General features: G+C 43.7%; 1 protein-coding gene across 4 annotated transcripts in view; it reads left to right on the top strand.

The window, feature by feature from the left end:
* The first annotated feature begins 772 nt into the window (after positions 1–772).
* Positions 773–21,938, top strand: part of HIPK3 (homeodomain interacting protein kinase 3) — a 503,936-nt gene continuing 482,770 nt past the window's right edge. For 2 of the 4 annotated variants that reach the window (XM_085648240.1, XM_085648239.1), the window contains exon 1: positions 773–1,113. In XM_085648240.1, the coding sequence (XP_085504366.1) occupies positions 1,038–1,113 (76 nt within the window). In that variant the 5' untranslated portion in view covers positions 773–1,037. Of the gene's footprint in view, positions 1,120–21,938 lie in introns of all 4 variants that reach the window. The other 2 variants (XM_085648238.1, XM_085648237.1) reach the window with 1 other exon arrangement.

Raw genomic sequence — 21,938 nt, 5'->3', positions numbered from 1 at the left:
TACATGAAAACCACTTGAGGTTTTGTATAATTAGTCTTACTATTGATATTGGACTTCGTTTGCTGACAGAAATAATGTAGTGTGAACGATAAAGCTATCATTGAGAATGGCGCCTAACTGCTTTCTCACTGTCAAACTTGGAAAGAGTTCCCATTTCAGATGGATTTTCCATTACGTAAGTAGTGACGTCCAGTCAGTACAGGCCTGTTATTGTTGTCTCTCTTCAATGTCTACGGCTGTGACGTCTTGCTAGGAAACAATTTGTTGCTCTGTTCCGAGTCCTTTTTTTCTCAGAGAACTAGAGGAAGGACTTGCAACTGGGGACCACCTGTTGCCGGTTTGACAATCTGGCTACCATCTTGGAAAGTACCTTTTATACTTATTTATACTTTGAGATAAGTGAATAAAATATAGAACATGTTTGAAGACGCAAATGTGTACAGTTAGATTGTGTTTGGGTGCTTTGTAATTTACAATACTCAATTCACGCTGTTGCATTTCATAAAAGTAATTACATTTACCACGTAATCCGAAGTTATCCTATCCTTAATCTTTGTATTGTATTTGCCATTGGGATATTTTGGTATTTGCGATGGTGAGCTTATAGAATCAAAATAAGTTTTACTATCTTTAAAACGACCGTGCTGGACGACAACATTGAATAGTCTCTCGTCTAGTTTCAGGATGGCATCTCTGGTTGAATTACATCGGGGATTGAACTTCTGCCTGGCTTCTTGTTTTCCTATCCCAGTGCCTGAGAACACCCCTCCTTGTGATTGGCGTGGCTCTGGGATCGTTTGATGAGCCTGGCCTGAGAGCGAGCGACATATTAGAATCCCAACGGCAGAGGCTGGAGGAGGCGGTCGGGCTGTAAATGCCCAATCCCGCGCACGAGCCATGGGTGACGGGTCCCGCCACACGATAATCCGTTAGAGAGTCCGTCGGGAGAAGATGAACCCCTGGGAGCCCGGCAAGAGCCGTCGCTTCCCCTGCCACCTCGAGATGGCTGTGGCCGCGGGCTCCGGGGCGCGCTGAGGATGCCGTGGCTGCCCTGCCAGGCGCTCGCATGTCCGGCCCAGCCTTGGACCCTGCACATCCTCATCGTGTATGAAGGTGAGGGTAAGATTCTCCGGGGAGACATGTATAAGAAGCGTTGTAAGAGCTGGCGGGGTGGCCTCCTAGCCCATTCCTCTCAAGATAGCGAGCACCTAAAAGAAACCTCGCCTCTTTAAAAAAAAAAAAAGGCTGGGGAAGCGACTTTCCGAGCACTATACAAGCACCTAGTTCTGTTATTGTTGGAGCTTACGTGATCTCCCCTTGCTCCCAGTGGTTAATAAGTCACCAGTAAGATAATAGTCGGATCTCACACTACCGGGCACCACCATATTTACTTCCCGCATCAGGCAAAGTATGGAGCTTGAAGCAACGCCACCTAGGCTTTATAAGCGCAGGGCGCTTCGCCTGACGGCAGTGTAGTGGTCTAGATGACTCCCTACTTTTAAGTCCAGGAAAGATTCCGGCAGTTCAACAGACACCGTGAGGATCCGTTTCAACCCCGGCCGCCATTCCCATTTTCTGGTTGTTGTCTGTATGTAGTATAGAAATGTTTGACAACTCGCAAGTCTCTGTAAAGGATCCTGACTCCCACATCAGACATTTGAATGTCTTTATCCCACTTATTACTAACGTTATCAGGATCTTGTTGACTCTTCTCCCAGTATCCTCGATTGTAGACTTATGTTATCTGTAATCCTCGAGACGCAGCTTAAGAGCTTCTCTTACCGCCTCGTTCCTGAACAGGTTACAAGAGTGTTCATATTTGAAAATCATTTCAGGGGTTGGGCGAAAAACCCACCGTTTGTTTTGGGCGTGTTTTATAATACTAACCTTCTGCAGTCTTCATCATAAACCATGACCTGGCATTTGGTCTTGGCTGCCTGATATTGCTTCTGTACATCTTACATTTCTCCCTATGAATTGATTGACGTCTGGACCATCGGGCTGATGCGTAGTTTTTTTTTATTCTGAAGGTCTAATTGTACCCCGTGTAGAGCTGTTTATTCGACGGGTAAGCAACCTTGGATACTGCAGCCCATGTCTGCCTGCGCTTCAACCGTATTTTTAATGTAATATATGGACTTCGTTTGCTGTATTTGATTCGTGCTCTATCCTGAATGTACAAGTGTGCGCGCAGAACGGTATTGCCAGAACATACGTACTGACGTGTCCTCTGGGTCTGCTGTCTTGAGGTAAGACGTGCTGCGAACAGGGAGCTTCAGTCTGTCTTCTACCCGAGGAGGACTGAGACACCGTGGCAGAGTAGCACAGTTATCTGTTAGATAAAATAGATGGCCTTGCTTGTTAGTGCTTATTCTCACCTGGTGACCCAGGGCAGTTTACACTGTGTGCGAAGACCTATGATGTTGGCATGAGATCTCAGGGCTGCTGAACCCTCCACATTCCTTTCTCTGGCCCGGGGAGGGGCAAGGCTAGACACACGCGCGCACACTGTAGAGCACAAGGCGGGGGTGTGTGGTGGGTGAGTTAGTGGCTTGTGCAATCATCGGGGGCGCGGGGCGCCCTCGGAGAGCTTAGTCCTAGGAAGCGAGGGGATATGTGAGGAGAGGGTTAGGGGTGTGGCGAGGCCCGTTACTGTGATTGGTGGTGCAGGGCCTCATTGTGTCTGCTTTAAAACGTGCGGTGTCGCTTGTGCACAAGGGTGGCTGGGTGCGGGAGTGTTTACTCTTGGCACAGAAACACGTGCAGCTACCTTATTGACGATTGCACTGCTTTTGAGGGTATGCATTGGGACTCTGTCTAGTCTGTTGTTCAAATGGCTGTTTACGGTTCCGTAGGTAGCTGAACCTTTTCCTCCCGCTTGCATCACCGCACACGCCCTCATTGCCCCCGTTGGAGGTGGGGGCGGCGGCTGTTGATGAAAATGATCTGATAGCTTCTGATGGTCTCTAAACAATTCTGCTTCGATAGTTTTTAGTGACACAGCCTTGGCTTAGTCCTCCGGCTTCGCTTTGTCAAACGCAGTTGAATGTTTTCCAGCTGACCACAGGCCGTTTATTATGTTGCAGTCACTTCAAACAAACTGTTGTTCAGTCATTGCCTTTGTCCTCGCTCTGATAATGTTGATCTCTCATCCAGCCGAAGCGCGGCGGCCTGTCATGGACTGACTCCTAAGCAAATATTTACTATTTCACAATAACAGAGGCTGCAGTACACAGGCAGTTCGGGAAATTACGTTTGACTTCAATTGCTGAAAACGTGTTTATGGTGAATCAAGCTGATGTAATTTCACCTACCTCGCCTGGTTAAGAGTTTTGTGATATTTTTATTTTTAATTACGGGTTCTTACTTTAAGTGTTAAGTGGATTAAGATGCAGTTTCAATCTTTAACGAGACAATTTATGTACGCCTAAACTCGGACTTAAATATGCAAGCCCGTATATATTGCGTTCAGTTGCTAAAATGGATATGGTGATACAGTGTTGCCCTATTTTGTTTTAAACTACTCGTTCGAGGTAAGTGTCACAGACTGCACCCTTTATTTACAAAGCTTTACCTCGGTAACTTTGTTTCCGCCTTGTGTACGCTTGTTGCGTTTACCAAGTAATTCGAAAGTAGATTTTTTTTTCTGGGGGGGTCGTTTGAGAACTACTCCGCTGGCTTCTAAATTCTAGGTTTCTAATGTAATTGGGAACTGTAGTCGGGCGTTTTTGCTATAGAATTAACACCTCTTCAGACCGACTCTGGGCTAGAAAACGTCATTCTTTCCGCCGCCCTGCTTTCTTCCTGTTTCGAATTACGGAAACCTGTAAAATGTACCGGAAGTGCATTTTAACGAGTGACTGATTTATGCTACCTTAAAAATAACTGTAGATTTTAGAATGGTTACACCGTTCCATGGTATTATAGAGGATTCGATTTCCCAACCGATCTATTTACAAAATATGCAGCCTCAAAATTATCTTAACACTAGTGGGATGGACCTACTTACCAACCATGTCTTCTGAGGCAGTTGAAAACGCTCCCTTCTCTGCGTTGTCCATTGCCAAGTATTTATTTCTACCAGCATTCTTTAGCTGCAAAGTGAATAAACGGTTTGTAAAAAAAAATCATCTGTTGGTTTAATGGGAGTATGTCCGTTATGTTTGCAACTGGAAATTCTGTGCATCTTAAACTTTTTGCTTTGAGTGCACCGGCCATCATTTTAATATAACGGATTGACTAGGGCATAACGTTAGTATGCTTGTTTCTCCGTCGTTCATGCAGGGTTTCTTTTCCAATCGTTTATTATATCAGAATTTGCAAATTCCTCATATATTACACACTGTGAGACACATACAAACAGTGATGCTAACAAAACAGCATTTTAAGGTCACCCAAACTCCTGGTGATCAAACACAATCAGACGGAAATCAATCAGTCTTTGGTGGACTTACCAAGAGGAGTTTATTAAGGTACTGAAGACTGCAAAGACTTATTTAGATCTCTATAATATTGCAGTGTTCGGCACTTCTAGTAGAAATGTTTGCTAGTGGAAAGTCTATTGCATACACTAAAGATCTATGATGGACAATCTTGTAATCCAAGAAGGTGTTTATATAAGGCCGGCTGCCATCTTCGGTCACCATTACAAATATCCAGTCGTTGTGTAGTGAGATTGACAGCCTGCATGCTAGCAGAAAAAAGGATTGTTTTGCATGTCTTCACTGAGTCCAAAGAAGGGGTAAACAATTGGACATTGATAGGTCCCTAACCTGCTTTTTCCTAGATCCTTCATAGATCCCTCTTGCAAAGAAGTGGCTCATTTATCTGCCCTTACTGTAGCTCAGATTAAAATATTTTTACTTCAGTGGGAATTTAATATGACAGACCCGCCTAGCACCGCATCAGGCGATTGTGCATCGTACCCTTTAATATTTCCCATCATGAATGCTTGCTCGCAGGCAAGGTTCACCCTAACTCCTCAAACTTCTAGCTCATCTATCTATAAGTGTATCATCAAAAACGCCCTGATTTGGAGTCTGGTGGTAAATTCCATTCCATGTGCAAACATTGTACCCTACTTTAAAAGTGACTTTTAGAAATGTGGCTGATTATGGACTCATATATAAAGCCTGCCCAATTTATGAATACCAGTCAATCCATTTTCCTTTAAGTTGTGACTATCTTTCATCTCATTGGAGTTTTGACAAAGATCGACTTCCTATTGTCTGAAATGAAACGTGTCAGCTAAGGCATTCACATAACTGAAAACAATTAGATACATTTATCAATATTTTAAGTGCCTCAGATTGGATCCTGTTATGGTGTGCTGGATTATCCTAATTGTTCATTGTATGAAAGACTGTGAATTAGAGTCAAACCTAGAGCCCAGCACCCAATATAAATAACATTTGATTTTTATCAATGTGGTGCATAGTTAATTGCAGGAAAGGAGTCTCATTTGCAAGCACACCACCCAAGCAGAAATTAGCACAGGGATTTGGAATGTCAAGTTTTTATTGTTATTGCATCTGTGGTGTTTTACTCTGCCAGTTTTCGGCAAACATGCCAACCTTTCTCTGGAAGGAGATATTTGCTAAGAAGTCATAACATACAGATTTTGATGCAATAAATATTAACTCTACATGTTAAGCCATATTTTTCCTCTAAAACTTGGAATAAGAGGTATTTGTTATACTTGCTAAGTACCTCACACCAGCGTAATGGTATTTACTTTCAAAACTACTTTGCTGTGCCAACCGATAATTCATAATGCAGGTTAGACTTACCTGCTGCAAAGAGTATTCTTTCACAGTCCAGCCAGGGCGCTTAGATCAGGTGTGCAGGCTATTTTCTTCATGTGGCGCACTCACCAGACGAGAATGGGCAGTCGTGCTTTTACCCACCTTGTTGCCGTCCACTGGAATGCCCCTCTGTTGAAACTGTGACCTAGTCTCAAGCTGTTTAGGAAGCTTCCTAAAACTTGTTTTTTTCCAAACAAGTCCTTATTCCTTCTCCGTCTCTTAGTAGGTCTTTCTTACTTCATTTTTTTTGCTTCTTCTGATTTGTGCCAGGATATCCTTTTTACATAAAATAACACTGTTAAATAGCTCACCTTGGGGTAATGGTATTTACTGGGAGCTATATACACCACTCCCTATTGCAAGGCATTACAAATAGCAAAAGGTACTGATGGTGTGTCCGATATATCTGCTTTATTTAAAAAATTGAACCGAGAGCAAACAATAAAACAAATATTGGCATAGCCAATAGGTCTCGCCTTTGGGACCTTATAAGTGTTTAGTTATCCAGCACAATGTCCTTGGTGCAACAACATCAACTGTTGCATGGCTAAACACTTATAAGGTCCCAACGGCAAGACCTATTGGCTATGCCAATGCTTGTTGCATTATATGGTCGTCATTTTGACTTTCATTATACATTTTGTTTTAAAGAACACATTTGTGGGGATTATACTCTGCATTGGATGTGATGTTGCAGGTATTGCTTTATACTGAGTGATATGGTCTTCCGGTTGTTAAAATATGCAGTTCAAGGATTTAGTCAGGATTAAATATTTCCATTCGGTTTTGGAATATTCTTTTTTTGTTCTACATTCAGCAGTGCGTGAAGAAATGTATTAACTTCTATTTTTCGTTGCACCAGTAAGGATCCGAATACAAATTATTATTGTGCAACTAAAAAAGTCGTTCTTGAGCGTTCTTTGATAAAACTTGGCACTTTAACTTGTGCAAAGGACTAGGATATTGCGTACGTATTGGATGTAAAAGCATTCCTCAAACAGATTAACCCCACACCGTGCAAAATCAATTGGAGATTTAAGAGTTATCACACCAGAGATGGTCTCCCATGTTAAGATTTGATGAAGTGAATCTGGCTGAGGTCTCGAGCCAGTGTGCCTCACTTTTCAAGCTAATCCAGGTATTTACCATTTTGCACCCATGCAGCTCATTCACAGCATAGCTCCCGTGAGACACTATGGCATTCAGCGTTTTCTCCCCATTACACTACTTGCAAAATCCCTTCAGGGATATGTTGCGTCATCACTTCGGTTTCTTTAAATCTTTGTTGGTGGCCTAATTCGCTGTGAACTCCCATTACATGAAAATCCTATTTACTCGTGGATTGTGGGTAGAGAAGCGGCCTCCCAAAAACCACCGGCCAGATTCTTTCATTGTGTTTCGGTTGATTTGTAAAGTATCGCAGCGGCATTGGCATTCATTCCAGTAAGCTGACCTCCGTGTTTGGTGACGGCTGCCTTTCTGGGCTCGACGTGTAACCGCCGGAGCCGTTGGCACGGAGTCAGTCCGTTGCACCGCTTGGAATTAAGAAAGAGGGGCTTTTATTGTGAAATAAAGGGAATTGGTCCTAAGGCAATGCATCACGCGGTAGAAGCAAGCAGCGTTTATAGGCACGCGCACAGTTCTCTGCTGTTCTAGGCACACTCACAGCTGCTAAAGAATAGCCTAATTGTATTTAGAACATAAGTTTTCGAAATGGATGCATTTTAAGTGGCTTATGAAGAGCAGTGTTTGCCTGCCTGATACCTTCACAGGAGATGATCAGGACGTGATTAAATGGTGTCACGAGGAAGCTTAACCCCACGAGAGGTTAACAATTTGGTAAAATGAAATGGGGCCATTAATTCTGAGTGCGATCACTGCTGGATCAATGGCAGCCGTTGGCGGTGTTTTATGGGACGGATGCCTTGAGACTCACACCAGCACTTACTTTGCATGTGGTAGGAAAGCTGGTTTGTGGGAGTGACACAAAATGTTGCGTAGCGCCCCCCCTTCAACAAGGAATTCAAGGAATGCAGCGTCGCACGAGTGGTGTGCACGAGAGCGAGCACCAGGCCATATGTTTTGAATTATCGTGCCTGTGTCTGGGCATGATAACTCAAAACATATGGCGCCGTGCGGGTAACCGCAAGCCATAGGCCACACACGCACGAGCGTGTGTGTGTTTAGCTTTTTGAAGCCCTTGCAATAAGTCTCGCAGAGCAGCGCGTGCGCACTGCTAGGTGAGACCTAAAAAAGAGAAAAACAGTACTATTTGACTGTAACTTGCCACAAATGACAGGCACATTACTTAATAACCTAACGCATCTATACCAGACTATTGGTCAGACATCTAATAGTGTGTCAGATCATCAAAATAAGGAGTTTAAAACATATTCCTGGTAATCAAAACCATTTAGTGGACAAGATAGTACTGTGGTGGAAGAGCTGCTGTCGCTTTACACATATCTAATGTTCACAAACTTCATCCAAATCGGTTGACATTCATTTCATAACCTATATCATGGTTCTCTAACATTTTCTGTAATAAGAGCTACTTCTGCTTGATGAAAATTAGCCTCTGTTATTAATGTTCTAGTGATCACATCAGACAAGTTTACATTAGTGGCCATCCCATGCAAGATTACTAGCAGTGATAACTTCAGTGCGTTGGAGAAAGCTACCTGCTGCATTGTAAAAAAAAAAAAGGTCTTTTCAGTTGGAATGCCTATACATGGATGATTTCAAATCATGATGTTCAAAAATTCTTAGTCAATTAATAAAACCTTGTACAGAAGGAACAGTGGAATAAATGAGTGGCTGCTTTACTGTGTCCATTTGCCATCTAATATTTATGAGGAAGCAGACCAGCCGTAGGAATATTTGCGTTCTGATGATCATTTTTCAATGTTTTTAAAAACCAAATTCACAGAACTTGGCTGCAACTGTAATGGAATTGGAAATGACCAATCTAGGTGCAGAAGAGTGCATCAGTGAGTGGATACTTTGTTTTCACAATCCCAGATGTGATTCTACGTCGGAACTATGCTGATGCATCTAATCGCCAGCATTTCGAAGATGATATATACACACACACACACTTTGAAGTAAAGTAAGGTTACAGTAATGTTATTGTTAGGTGAAATGTTCAATGGCAACATAATGTTTTAAACTCTAAAAACCACTGAAATTCATCCATTATAGTTGCAGGGCTCGAAAAATGGTACTAGTCCTGCAGGTCTAGTACTTTGAAAAATCTCCTCGACCTAACTGCAACCTACTTGACCTCTGTCTCAAAGTGGAGCAAATGTAACAAGATTTCAAGGCCTCTTTATTGCTCATTCACTTTTGTGAGCATAAAAATGCCTTTAAATCTTGTTCTTGTCACATTTGCTCCGTTTTCAGAGACCGGACAAAAGTTAGTTTTCCTTCCTACTCGCCAGAAAGAGCGAGTAGGACCTAAAAATAGCTTGTACTCATTGATTCTACCTCGCAAATGCGAGTGAATTTGTCGAGCCCCTAGTTGTATTTATCGCAAGTAACTAACTCCTACCCCGCGACCCCCGCCATGCATAGTTTTCTCATCAATTATTTAATTGTAAATGTTGCGGTTATATTATCAATGATGTCATAAAAGATGTCATGTATGATGTATTATGTGGGGTAATTAGCAGTGCTTGGCAAGGGCACAAGTGTTACTTGATTTAAATATAACTATAACTGGTAAATTTCAGTGGTTTTTAGAGTTTAAAATGTTACATTGTTGCTTAACATTTCATTTAACTATAACATTACTTTAAACTTAGTTTTTTTATTTATAACCCTAAATGAATATTTACCATGTGTACATTTAGCCGCACATGGCCGAAGCCAAGCCCTGCGGCCGGTCTTCCACATGCAGCAAACCAGTCTTGGCCGAAAGGCCTGGTCTGCGCCAGGCCCTGTGGCTAACCCCCACAAAGGCAGTCAACCCCACAGTGCCTTCAGCTGTGTGTGGTGGAGGTGTTGGCCACAGGGCTTGACCCTGGGGGCCAACCCCATTTTATTTCCATTTGAGTGGAGCTTGGCCGTGTGCCCCCCCCACTCACCAGATCCCATCCCCCATAGCCATACATATTTTAAAGGGATGGGGGAGCCACGTGGTCCTCTCCCTGAGCCTTATTAGGCTATGGGGTCCATCTCCCAGGGGCTTTTTTTTTCTTTGAATAAAGAGAAAGGGTCTGTGGGACCCTCCTCCCAAGCCTTATTAGGCCCTGTGAACCCCACCCCCAGGGCATTTTATAAAATCTAGGGGAAGCCCGCCTGGCCTCCCTCCCAGAGCCTTGTTAGACCCTGGGGACCCCCCCCTCGCAAAGTTTTTTCAAATTTATGGAGGGGCGCATGGTCCTCCTTCCAGAGCCTCTTTAGGCCCTGGGGGCCACTACTAAAATTAACTGGGAGACGGGGCCTCACAATCGCCTCATAAAGCCATTATCAGCCCTGGGTACCCCTTCCCACAGGGCCCTCATTACTGAAAGGTGGGTGCCTACTCGGAGCACCCACCATAGGCTTGTTGAAAGCTGCAGGGGAGCCCCAAGGCCCTCGCAGGCACAGCGGGAGCCGACATTGCTTCCTCCTGCAGGTAGCAGCTACTAATGCTGCTTCCTCCGTGTGGGAGTAATATTTTGATGATTCTCTGCCAGCATAGAAACAGATCAAAAGTCTGGTCCCAGCTGACGGTAGCATTACCTCCTCGTCCAGTCTTCCTCGCCACAGTATTCACATATGAGCCTCCGGCTCCACACAGAACTCCAAGTAAAATTAAAAGAGCAGCGCTCTAGTCTCCCCTCCCTCCTGGACTAGGACTCGGAGTAATGAAGATTACCGGTAAGTAATCGGGGCATTATCAAAGCTCCCACCCGCTAGGAGCAGACTTTGTGTTTATTGCTGCTTTGTAGAAGCTTTGAAAATACCTATGTAAAGAGACAGCAAACACAGGTTTATTTGCGGAAACCTCTATTTCCCAGGGATGGGCTCCCCGGGACAATGTGTGAACCAGCCCTGGGGAATGGAGTCCCCTGGGACATTAATTTACCAGGGAGGGGGGGCGACGTCCTCCCTTTTTAAGAGATTAGCAGCCCTTGGGAATGGGACCCCGGGGCAGAAAGTGGCCCGGGCAGGGGTCTGTGTGCCCCCCTCAAAGACTTCAGAGGCCGGGACCCCAAGCAATTTGGAAAGGGGGTGTAAAAATGATTTCAGGCCCCAGAGTTGGGCTCCCTGTGGCGGAAATCAGCCTGGGGAAGGGAAATTTTGCCATGGAATTGCGGATCCTCCACAAATTTCCAGCATAATTAAAAAAAAAAAAAAAAGAAATAGCCCGTTTTGGCCCCAGGAACGGTCCCTCTGGGACCCCACCAACAGGCCAATTTGATCCCCGCAGGAGGTCTGTTGGGATACACTGAGGGTCTGCGTCCCTAGATATACTTCTTTTTATTAGCATTAATTGCTCAAAAACTACTTAACGGATTTACACCAGATCACAAAAAGCTCTCTTTCTGGACCAAGATCGAGCTTTCTCCCAAGTTTGTGCAAATCCGTTCCGCTGTTTAGGCTGTAGATGTCTAATTCCTATGGAAAAATGAATGGAGTAAATGCGCTTTAGGACCCTTTTTTTCTTGTCACCTGCTTGGCGGATCACACCGTAACTTTCCATATGCAAACTAGTAAAAAAAAAGTAGCCCTTTTTGGATAGGTTCGTGGATATTTGTCAGTTATTTGCGACACAAAAATGCATTTCCTATGGAAACACGATCCTAACTGGTGAGGGGTGTGTGGGTGGGGTGTGTGTAGTATGGGTCTGTGTGTCTGTCCCTCCCCCGTCTGTGTCCCCTCCCGATCCAAAACGTTGTTTTTAATGTATTATGGAGAGGAATAGAAAATGTAGATTTTTTAAAATTTATTTTAATTTTATTTTTTACACCACCTTCTTAACCCCTTCAGCGCTGCGCGGATTCCCCCGCGGTGCTGAAGGGTTCGAGCGCGGGCGGGGCCATGACGGAACGGTTCCGTCATGAGCACAGCTCAACCGATGCTCACGACGGAATCGTTCCGTCATGAGCATGGAAGGGGTTAAGTGGACTAAAATACTCATCTTTGTGTGAGTGTTTGTTTTGTTTAAAGGAACGGTGATGAGCTACGTTATTGATCCAGTGTACGCTGCTTGACGTTATACCAGTTTCATTACCAGTCTCCTTCGTGTGCTGATAACATTGTCCAGTGTGATGGTTTTGATGGGGATTATGTAGCCACATTTTTTATCATTCATACTCTATTCTGAAATGTAATTACTTTTTTTAGGTCTCGTGGGATAAGCAGCGCATGCGCTGCTCTTGTCTTACGAGGCTTCTTGGAATCGATACGATTCCAGAAGCCTCGTCCTAGTTCCGCCTTCTGCTTTGATTCGTGCGCGTCGTTTGGCGTCACGAATTATGCCGAAAGCAGTGCAATGATTGCATGCAAGGCATGTCAATCGCTGCTTGTTGCAATCCTGTCTCCTTTTAGCCACACCCAGCAGGATTGGATCTCTTACCCGCGGCGTGACACAGTAGGTATATTATCAGCTTGCCGCACTTTTTTTTTCTTCTTTTTTTTGTAAGCTTGTTTATTCTGTGCCGCCATGACGGTAAACGTATGGCTCTCATAATTATTTCTTGTGTTCTTTGCACTGCGCTCCGCGATGCACTTCTGTGTCGTTGGTCCTTCAGTGCATGTTTTATTCTGCTGGCGCCTCTCCTGTTAAATGTTGAATTTTTTTTTCATCCGCTTCAACTTACTTAGCGGCCTAATTTTTTACTTTTCAGCGTGGCAGACGAACGTTCACTTCTGAAGGTGGGGAGGGGGGCGTATTGACGTGTTCCACATCGTTCCACCGTTTTTCAATCTGCTCATCAGCTACTACAAAATCTCGCTGAAGTATGTACGGCAGCTCACACGGCGTTTCTTTGAGCTTGTCTTTATTTTTAAGGCGTGACCAGTGCTGATATTGCGGCCTCACTTGTCTCGTCCGCCTGCCCGTGTTATGTCTCTGTGCAGGCGGCGCTGTCTTTGGCTTTACTTGTCTGGTTGTTGGGACGGCGATCCCGACGGATCACGTGATGGAGGACCGCTTTAGTCAGCAGAACATAGCTGAGGCGTAGAGATGAGCGTGGGCCTTGTCACGAGCAATTAAAGGGCTGAATTAAGGAAACTGAATAATTGAACAGCCTCCCTTCCAAATTACTGATTTAGGCCGCAAATGAAACCAGCATTTGCAATGCAATAGGTCTCGCCTTTACGCGAGTTTGAGCTATTCGCATTGTAAATTACAATGTCTTTTATTTATGTTATGGTTTTTAAAACAAATAAGTCATTGTTATTTGCAATGCTAGTAGCTTAAACTCTCGCGAATGTGAGGCCTATGTTTCCTCTCTTTCTTTCCCTAATTTTAACCGTTCTTTTTTTACTGTCTCCTTTAGGCACTTTGATTACTTGCTAGCATCGGCCACACACCCCTCAGCTCTGACACGGCTTTTATTCAAGTATTAGTTATTGCCTTTTGTCTGCAGGCAGAACACGCAATAAACAACTAATCTCAACTTTGGCGGGCGCTGGCCTCCTAGCCTTTCAGGCCCAGTGTTAGCTCCAGCCCCCAGCTCTAGCGGATAGACAGGGGGCTGATATCGCCTCTGCTAGCTTGCAATCTGTGACCTACCTCCTGCGTCTCCTGCCAAGTGTTTTTAAAAGAAAGAGGATGGACGGAATCTTGTGTCATGACATCGAATCCTGTTCATTCCACCTCTCAGCTGCGTAAAGACACGTTTATAATATTATCTATCGATAAGGGGCCCTGGCATTCCTGTTCACAGCCGCTCCTGCTTTCATGCATGTCCTCTCCCTGCCCCCGCCACCCTGCCACCTTCCCGAGAGCGCATTTAATGAGACTGTGTTGTGTCGTTGGTCGCAGCCCAGCTGATGGTCGTGGTCGGGTACTGTGTCGTCCTGAATTTTCTCGGGACAAGTGGAATTCTCAGTAGGAACGACCTCTTTGCCGACCCTTTCAGTGCAGTTTCCTGTACAGAGTCTGCCACGCCTACGAATTTTAGCGTTGCGGTATACATGGTATAAAGTATTGCATGAGCAAATTTACAAAAAAACCCTAAAAAACTGTACTGTTGCCTGATAGTTTTTCATTTACTCGCAAGTTTCAACAAGCATTTGCAATGCAATAGGCCTCGCATTTGCGAGAGTTTAAGCTATTGGCATTGTTAAATGCCTTTTATTAAAAATCAAAACATAAACAAAAGGCATAGTCATTGACAATGCCATTAGCTCAAACTCTCGTAAATACGAGACCTATTGCATTCTGGAAACTAAATAAACATAGCTCGAGCAATGATAAGGGTTGTGGAAAAGTTGGTACGCTGCATTTAGATGTATCCCCTTGCCCTGCTGCTTTGGTTTATTTTCCCTGCATTATAGCTTCTTGATTAACCAACTGGCAGTAGACATTCTGGTTGCTATTGCAAGCATTCCAGAAGTCTTGCTACAAGTGGTTGCATGTGTTGATCTTTTGGCTGGCAAATCTTAGCTGACTTGTTTTCTAAAGGTCCTTTTTAGGCAGCGCACAACAACGATTGACTTCAAAGGGAACACAATTCCTCGTTAAAAGGCAATAGTTAATTTCCCCCATCCTCCTATTATACTGTATAAATGCATGTCATTTTATCAACAGGAAATGCATATATTTCCCAAACTTGTCCATGCAGGAGTAGATGTTTCTTTTAATTTTACAAACATGCCTGCTAATTGGTGTTGGCATGTTTTGCCATGTGTTTTTTATGGAATCTGTTCAAGGAATCTCCTGATGGAGTACATGCTTTGCCAATTAGATGTGAAGTGTAATGCAGCAGTTTCTTATTAACCCATTCTGCCTTTGTTGAACAGATAGTTTTGATGTGGCCTGTTTCAGCCCATGGCACACAAGCTTCTGATTGGAGAAGGCGCCAGTTAAAGTATGGAGAAACCTCTCTGTAAATTGAAATCTGCATTCATAAAGGTGATTGCAGCATTCTCTATTGTGATGCATGGTGCTTGTTTGTAGGTTTTCATCACTATAAAACCTAGGCAGTACAACTTATTATAAACAATGCTCTTATGCTTCATAATCAATGAACCACTGGGTCGGACTAGCAGTTGGACTAGTGTCCATCGTACTGTAACACCTTTGTGCACTTTATGTGTAGGCCCTGATATGAAGTTATGTAACAAAAAAACTTGCAGCTCTTTCTTAAAAAATAAATAAAAATAAAACGTGCTTGCTTCAGTACCATACTTACGGAATGAATAAAAGGATCTGAACACTGTGTTAATCTTCTGCATAGTGACGGTATGTAGTCGTATGTTGGTCTTCACATGCAGGGGGGCCTTGAGATACCTGCTATCCACTTTGAAGTGTTGGGAATGATTGCTAAGCTGGCCCCACCTCTACTCTGTAGTCCATGGTACACCTCTGCTTGAAATGAAGCTTGACCTCCTCTTACCTGTAACCACCCCCCCCCCCCCATCGTGATTTGCAAAACAATTGTAACCAGTAAAAGGAGGGTGAGCAACATGCTAGTAGGTAGCAGTGGTGTGAACTTCATCTGTTGCCTGCCTTTTAAATGCACACAGCACTCACATGTTTGTGTGCCCACTGCGGACGCTGCAGGTCCTTGACGTTGCTTATGAACCCTACCCTACCCCACCCTCCACTACCTCGTCCTCCCTTCCTCCTCTGAATTCTGTCTGCTATTCACCCCTAACCTCCCCTCCATGTCTCCTTTATTTTTTATTGTGCATATTGTATGTACCCTGCACCTCTGCTCCTGCCACCCCAACCCCCACTGCTCTGCACACTGCAAGGAACGCAGGTTGCCTGATGCCAGAAAGAGCAGGTTTCATATTGTAATCTACTTTCCATGGAAACAGACATCCTCAGTTTGTGGTGCTGTGCTGCTGGAGGGTCTGTGAGGTTACAGACTGTGACATAGCACTGTCTCCAGCAGTGAGAGAGCGCAAGCTGCGCAGTATTTGTGCGGCAGGCACATTTTTTGCCTGCCTCAAAATTGCTTCAAAATGATAGTTTTGGGCTGAAAATTTAGCGTTTTTTTTGTGCTGCAAAGGTTGCCACAAAATCCTGGGGAAGGAGGGGTCTGTCTTATAGTTATGATTTTTATAGGTTAAACATTCTCTCATCATTTTATTCATGTAATAGGCATTTTCTAAATGGTGACTCTACCCATTTGCAAGCTATCTCTGTTTGATTGCAAGTTCTGTTTAATGCAGTGTTAAGTCAACGTCGTCTTTTCAGTGTCCAGGAGCATTTCTGTTACATTCCACGTTTGCTTTTCATGCCGTATCCTTCCTGTCTCTTAGTAGGTAATTTCATACCACAAACATGCAAGTGCTTGTTCGTGTCATAACAAGTGAAGATTCAGATAAAGCCTCTTCCCCATAAGTTGAGCAACAAGTTCCTTCTTTTTAGGGCTTGCCTAAAGACTGCTTTTAAGTGTCTGTTTTCAAAAACCTATTGTGGACAAGATCAAAACGTGTAATTGATTTTGGGCCAGCCCACTGCTTGCCATTGGTTGGCTTTTCTGGCAATCTCATTTGCTTGCGTCTTATTCAGTAGCTTTCCTCACTCTTCTTGTTTGACCCTCCTCCCTGAGCACACCTTCTTTACCATTTTGTTTAGTTGATCACTTGTATTCGTCCGCTACTCGCATTTTCGGGGCTACTTTTCAGGTTATGTCTGAGACAGTGCTTATGCTGTTGCATGCAAGACATTGTGTTGTTTATTTATAGAGGGCTTAGAGCTGCCCAACTGATTGGCTTTATGCTTGCTCCTCTTTGGTCCACTGGAAAATGGAAACCAGCATTGGCATAGCCAATAGGTCTCGCTTTTGTCACCTTATAAGTATTTAGTTATGCAGCACAATATCCTTGGTGCTACAGCATCAACTGTTGCATGACTAAACACTTATAAGGTCTCAAAAGCGAGACCTATTGGCTATGCCAGTGCTTGTTGTATGTGTTCCCCTTTACAGAAAGCTGGTGGTGTGATGTTGTCCGTTTTATTTACCTGCAGCTGTCCCATCTCAGCTGGCTTCTAGCCGTTGCACGCGCCCCTTCAACTCGTGCCCTAAAGCAAACACCAACTCAGCAGCAAGGGGGCTTTATTCACTACCAGCTAAAACACCAGAGTAGGCAAGCCAAGAACCGTGATGCTAAAAAGCGAAGTAATCGTATAAATAAATAATATACATCAATAAATAAGTATATAAACATTCCCAGTGTCACTGGAAATGCATCCCTGCTTAATACTCTGCCTCAATTTACAGTGCTCATTTTGTGATGCAGTAGAAATTTACGCTGATGTTAGGACGTAATTAAGAACTTTATCCGTTACGGTGCAGAAGCGAACGGACGATTCCATTCTCTTGTTCTCACCAGTGTACATGTCATAACCTTCAGAGTGCTTCTCGGATATGGTGTGAAATTTACGTTCCAGTCGTGGAAAGGCGGGAAAGCAGCATAAGGCATCCCAAGTTCGCAACAGGGCTGCCTCGAGTGCTGTCCCACTCTTTCGCTGTGTATGAAGTACGCAGAGGGAGAGGCCTCTTGAGGCCAGGCGGGGGACGGCAAACTGCGCACTTTCAGGGAAAACAGCGCAAATCGTGCGCAAAGTTGGGTTCTTGAGTACAAAGGCCAAAGGGAGTCCGCTACCCTTCCCCCCCCCCCCCATAACTACACTGAATCTTTATGGCTTTTTGGTGGGGCGAGTGAGAAGCTTCATAATGCGAACAGGCACAAACAAAACGAAATTAAGAAATAAAGTCTACATGACAAACAATTAAAGAAAAGGGAGAGTGAGAAAGAAAAATGCAGAAAGAAAGAGTAAGAAAGACTTCAATCCCACAGACAGGAAGAGACAGACGGAGGGTCGGATGCTTGGGAAAGTCAGGCAGTCTGTCGGGGTGCAGGCTGGGTGAGCGGAGGACAGATGGTGTGGGAAACCAATAGAAAGAATGGGGGCCGTAATGCGCGCACAATGCAGGTGCCTGCGCGCGCTCCCCTAGCATGAGCATTGAGGTTTGGCGTGAAAAGGTACTTAGCGTTAGTGAATCGGTGAGATGAAAGATCTCGTAATTAAAATCATCGCGCAGCCTTTGGCGGGGCCAATAAAAGGCGAGTCACCCGCGTGTAAGTGCGGGTCTCAGAGTGCGAGGGCCTCTCTGCGCTGTTCTGTGACTGCGTGCTGTTCCAAGAGTTGGTGGGGGATCTGGCTTCCGATGCACGCGTTCCTTGTATTTAGTTGTCTGTGTATTGACGCGTGTATTTAGTGGGCTATGTGCGCTTACCGATTCTTTATTATTGGTTGGTCGATGGAATGTTCGTTTGGTGCGATGCTTGTTCTGTGGCGCTGTATATAACCTGTGTTTGTTGGTTTGTACCTCCGCCTTTTCTATGTATTTGTGTTGGGCTGTGTACCTAGTAACATGTATTTTCTTAATTTGATACTTTTTGTGTATGTTTTCATTGTCCATTTTAATTATATCACAGATTTGACTGTTTTCTGCGTGTTTGAGCCCGTGTGCCTTTTTTTTTTTTTTTTTTTTTTTTTTTTTGTCTGTGTGCGTGTTGGCCAGTGTGATTCCTTGTGAATTTTCACCTCTGGATTTGTCAGCGTCTGTACATAAGATTTGGATTGAGCGTCATTTGGCTTCCATGTTTGTGTGTAAGTGAGTATGTGTGTCCGTGTTACGAACAGCGTATTCTTCCGTGGCTGCTGTTCTGTCTTTTTCTGTGTGTTTCACGTATTTGTGTGTTAGATCCACAGTTCACTTTCTGTTGGTGCTGCTCCCTGCGCGTGATGTATTTCTGGAAGCCCTACCTTCTTTTCCTCGTCTCGGTGTTTGATATGCATCTTAATTGATTGTGGCAGAAGCTCATTTGACTGTAGTACTTCCAGAAGTGAGTCTGGGCTGTATGTTTGTGATGATTGATTGGTCACATGAATGGAGTATGCTTCAATCCATTACTAGAATAACTATAGCACCTCGTGTAGCTGGGAAAAACGACTCTGCAGCGAAGTTGCATTTGGACTTTAATTCTGCAACAATTTGATCAAAGCCCAAACTCAACCCTTTGTTAAACTTTTTGTCAGAAGTGTAGAACTGTACGCATGTTATAATGTAAATACCATAGAACTGAAGAAATAGGTATTTGAGAATTCATATTTTTAAGGCACGTTTCAACACAATAGAATATTCTGTTACGAAACCCACGTTAAACAGTACAGGGATTATTTGCTGAAACATTTTCAGTTTTATGTACGAAAATTAAAAAAATACTATCAAAGTTAGATTTCATAGTGTTTTTTTTTTTTTTAAACATTTGGGAAAGGATAGTTAACTTACTGTGTATAAAACTGGAATAAAATAACTATTGGCAAGTCATTGAAAGATTCAGGTTTACGATTAAAGAAAGTAAAAAGCAAACTGGTCGCCAAAAAACTGAAGTTGCAGCATTCTGGCTGAAACCAGGTTGCCCAAAAGGACTAATAAAAGTATAAATGCGCATAAAAAAAGACAGCCGCTGGTTTATTCCCTTTCAACGAAAAAGTTTTCAATCCATATATGTTCGCGCAGTGCAGCTCTTATCTGACTGCGCCCTGATGACCCCAAGGAGGTTGTTTTAAGAGCAAGAGCCTCGCGATCAATTTATTTAAGAGCCCTGCACTTGAGTTCCCTCGTGTAAACGTGCATTCTGCGCAGCGCCGACTCTTGCACGCCCTTTTAGTGCAGCGCCTCCTAAACAAGTCTAATGAGAACGCCGAGCTCTTTCGTTCATAAAGTGAAAACAGAACGCATCTTCAATAGGGTAATTGACTGCTGTGCTCAAGTCATCACGATCTCTGTGAAAGCGAAAGTGATGGCAACGACGCAGAAAGGCGTTCATGAGTGCCGCTGGCTGGCCTAGCGCATGGCGGCTGCGCGCGTGCACGCAAGCGCTAGGCCAGCCAGCAGCACTAAAAAAACTCACATACAAAATGTCTCTCCGAGCCAGCGCATGCGCTGGGCTTAGCGAGACCTAAAAATGATGCAGCGGAATAGATCTGACCGTCTTTTATATTGGAAGGACACATGAATCAACCCTTCACCAGGAATATATATCCAAAAGATTTTTGTATATTCAAAAACCATATACCAGTATTTGGTCCAACGTGTGTGTGTGTATGTGTGTGTGTATGTGTATATATATGTATATATATATATTGGCGTTTGTGCCTTGATTGTATAAACTGCAATTTACTACATATATAAATATATTAATAGCAGTCACACCATTGGCGACTCAAAATAAGATGTTCTACTAATTATGTTATACTTATTCCTTTTATTCATGTATAACATCGGGACAATTGATTCAACTCTATTGGGCCTGCGCACCACGGTGCAGTATTTCTTCAATGTCCATGAAATCTGTTCCCCACGTGATGTCAATTGAACTGGCACTCTCACTTTAAAAGCTTTGCATATTATTTGTAACGTTATCATGTGAGCAAGGCTCGGAGGAGCCGAAACGTTATGGCTATGACAAACGACAGGTTACCAGCCTTTTATTTCAGGTACAGTTGTGCGATGAATACTGGTTCAATAAAGCAGCTTTCGAACCAGCCTGACGCGTTTCAGGTTTCCCCTTTCTCAAAGGCTTGTGGTAAGTTCGTGCTGTGGCGTGCAGCAACTCCCATAAATGCAATAATGTCACGCCCCTTAATTCGGCAAATTCAAGGCTTCTGGGAGTTGTAGTGCACAAATATTCACTCCGTATTTCGGCGCACTGATGACTGCTATCGATAGAGCCCCCACTGGGCCCCCGCAATCATGCACAACTTCAATCCTTCGTCGTTGCTCCATATACAAGGATGGTGTATCCAAACCTCATGGCCTCCTGATAATATGGAGTGGTGCAGTCTCGGCGGATGAGCGTCCGCCTCAATTTGTAAACACGTGGTAACTCACATGAGATGCACTCGAGACAAACGACCGGTTACTAGCCTTTTATTTCAGGTACAGTTGTGCGATGAATACTACAAGCCTTTGAGAAAGGGGAAACCAGAAACGCGTTAGGCTGGTTGGAAAGCTGCTTTATTGAACCAGTATTCATCGCACAACTGTACCTGAAATAAAAGGCTGGTAACCTGTTGTTTGTCTCGAGTGCATCTCATGTGAGTTACCACGTGTGTTTATTTATATATATATATATATATATATATATATATATATATATATATATATATATATATATGCTCCAACTGCACCTTAGACCAGCGCACTCACGGACGGGTGCTTCGTAGCGCGGAGGTGCATCCGCGTTAAGATACTCGCTCACTCCTCTTCTGCCATCTGGTATAAGGAAAGCACTCGCAGGGGTTATCTTTCTTATTTCTTTATTTTATCCGCTTTGAAACATGACTCGTTTCGGCTGACGCCTTAATCTACTGTTTTCAAGTTTCGCGCCAAGAGACGGACGACATTTTAATAATACGTCAATGGTCATGTGATACACTTTCGTGTGGAAAACAGAAAAAGGACCACCATTCACCCATATACAAGCGCCATATTGGAGTGTATGAATCTCCATTAGGACAGTATGTAACAACAAACCTCGCTGAATTATTTGCAGCATACAGTATATACGTTTCCCACAAATGTGTGAAACACATTATTTGTAGACAAAAAATATTTGTAGACAAAAAATATTTTGTAACATTATCAACTGCAGGTTGTTGTGGTCAATACAATCACGCCGTGTATCGGCTATAGATCCTAGGTGGTATTCTTATTACGCCGTCTATCGGCTTTCACCAAAATATTTCCACACCCCATTATAGACCATCCAATATGGCGCGAAACTTGAAAACAATAGATTAAGGCGTTAGCCGAAACGCGTCATGTTTCAAAGCGGATAAAATAAAGAAATAAGAAAGATAACCCCTGCGAGTGCTTTCCTTATACCAGATGGCAGAAGAGGAGTGAGCGAGTATAAATGTGTGTATATATGTGTGTGTATATGTGT

Source organism: Triturus cristatus, chromosome 3_2 (genome assembly GCF_964204655.1).
Source record: "Triturus cristatus chromosome 3_2, aTriCri1.1, whole genome shotgun sequence".
NCBI classification, from domain to species: Eukaryota; Metazoa; Chordata; class Amphibia; order Caudata; family Salamandridae; genus Triturus; species Triturus cristatus.
This window is presented reverse-complemented; position numbering and strand designations above follow the sequence as displayed.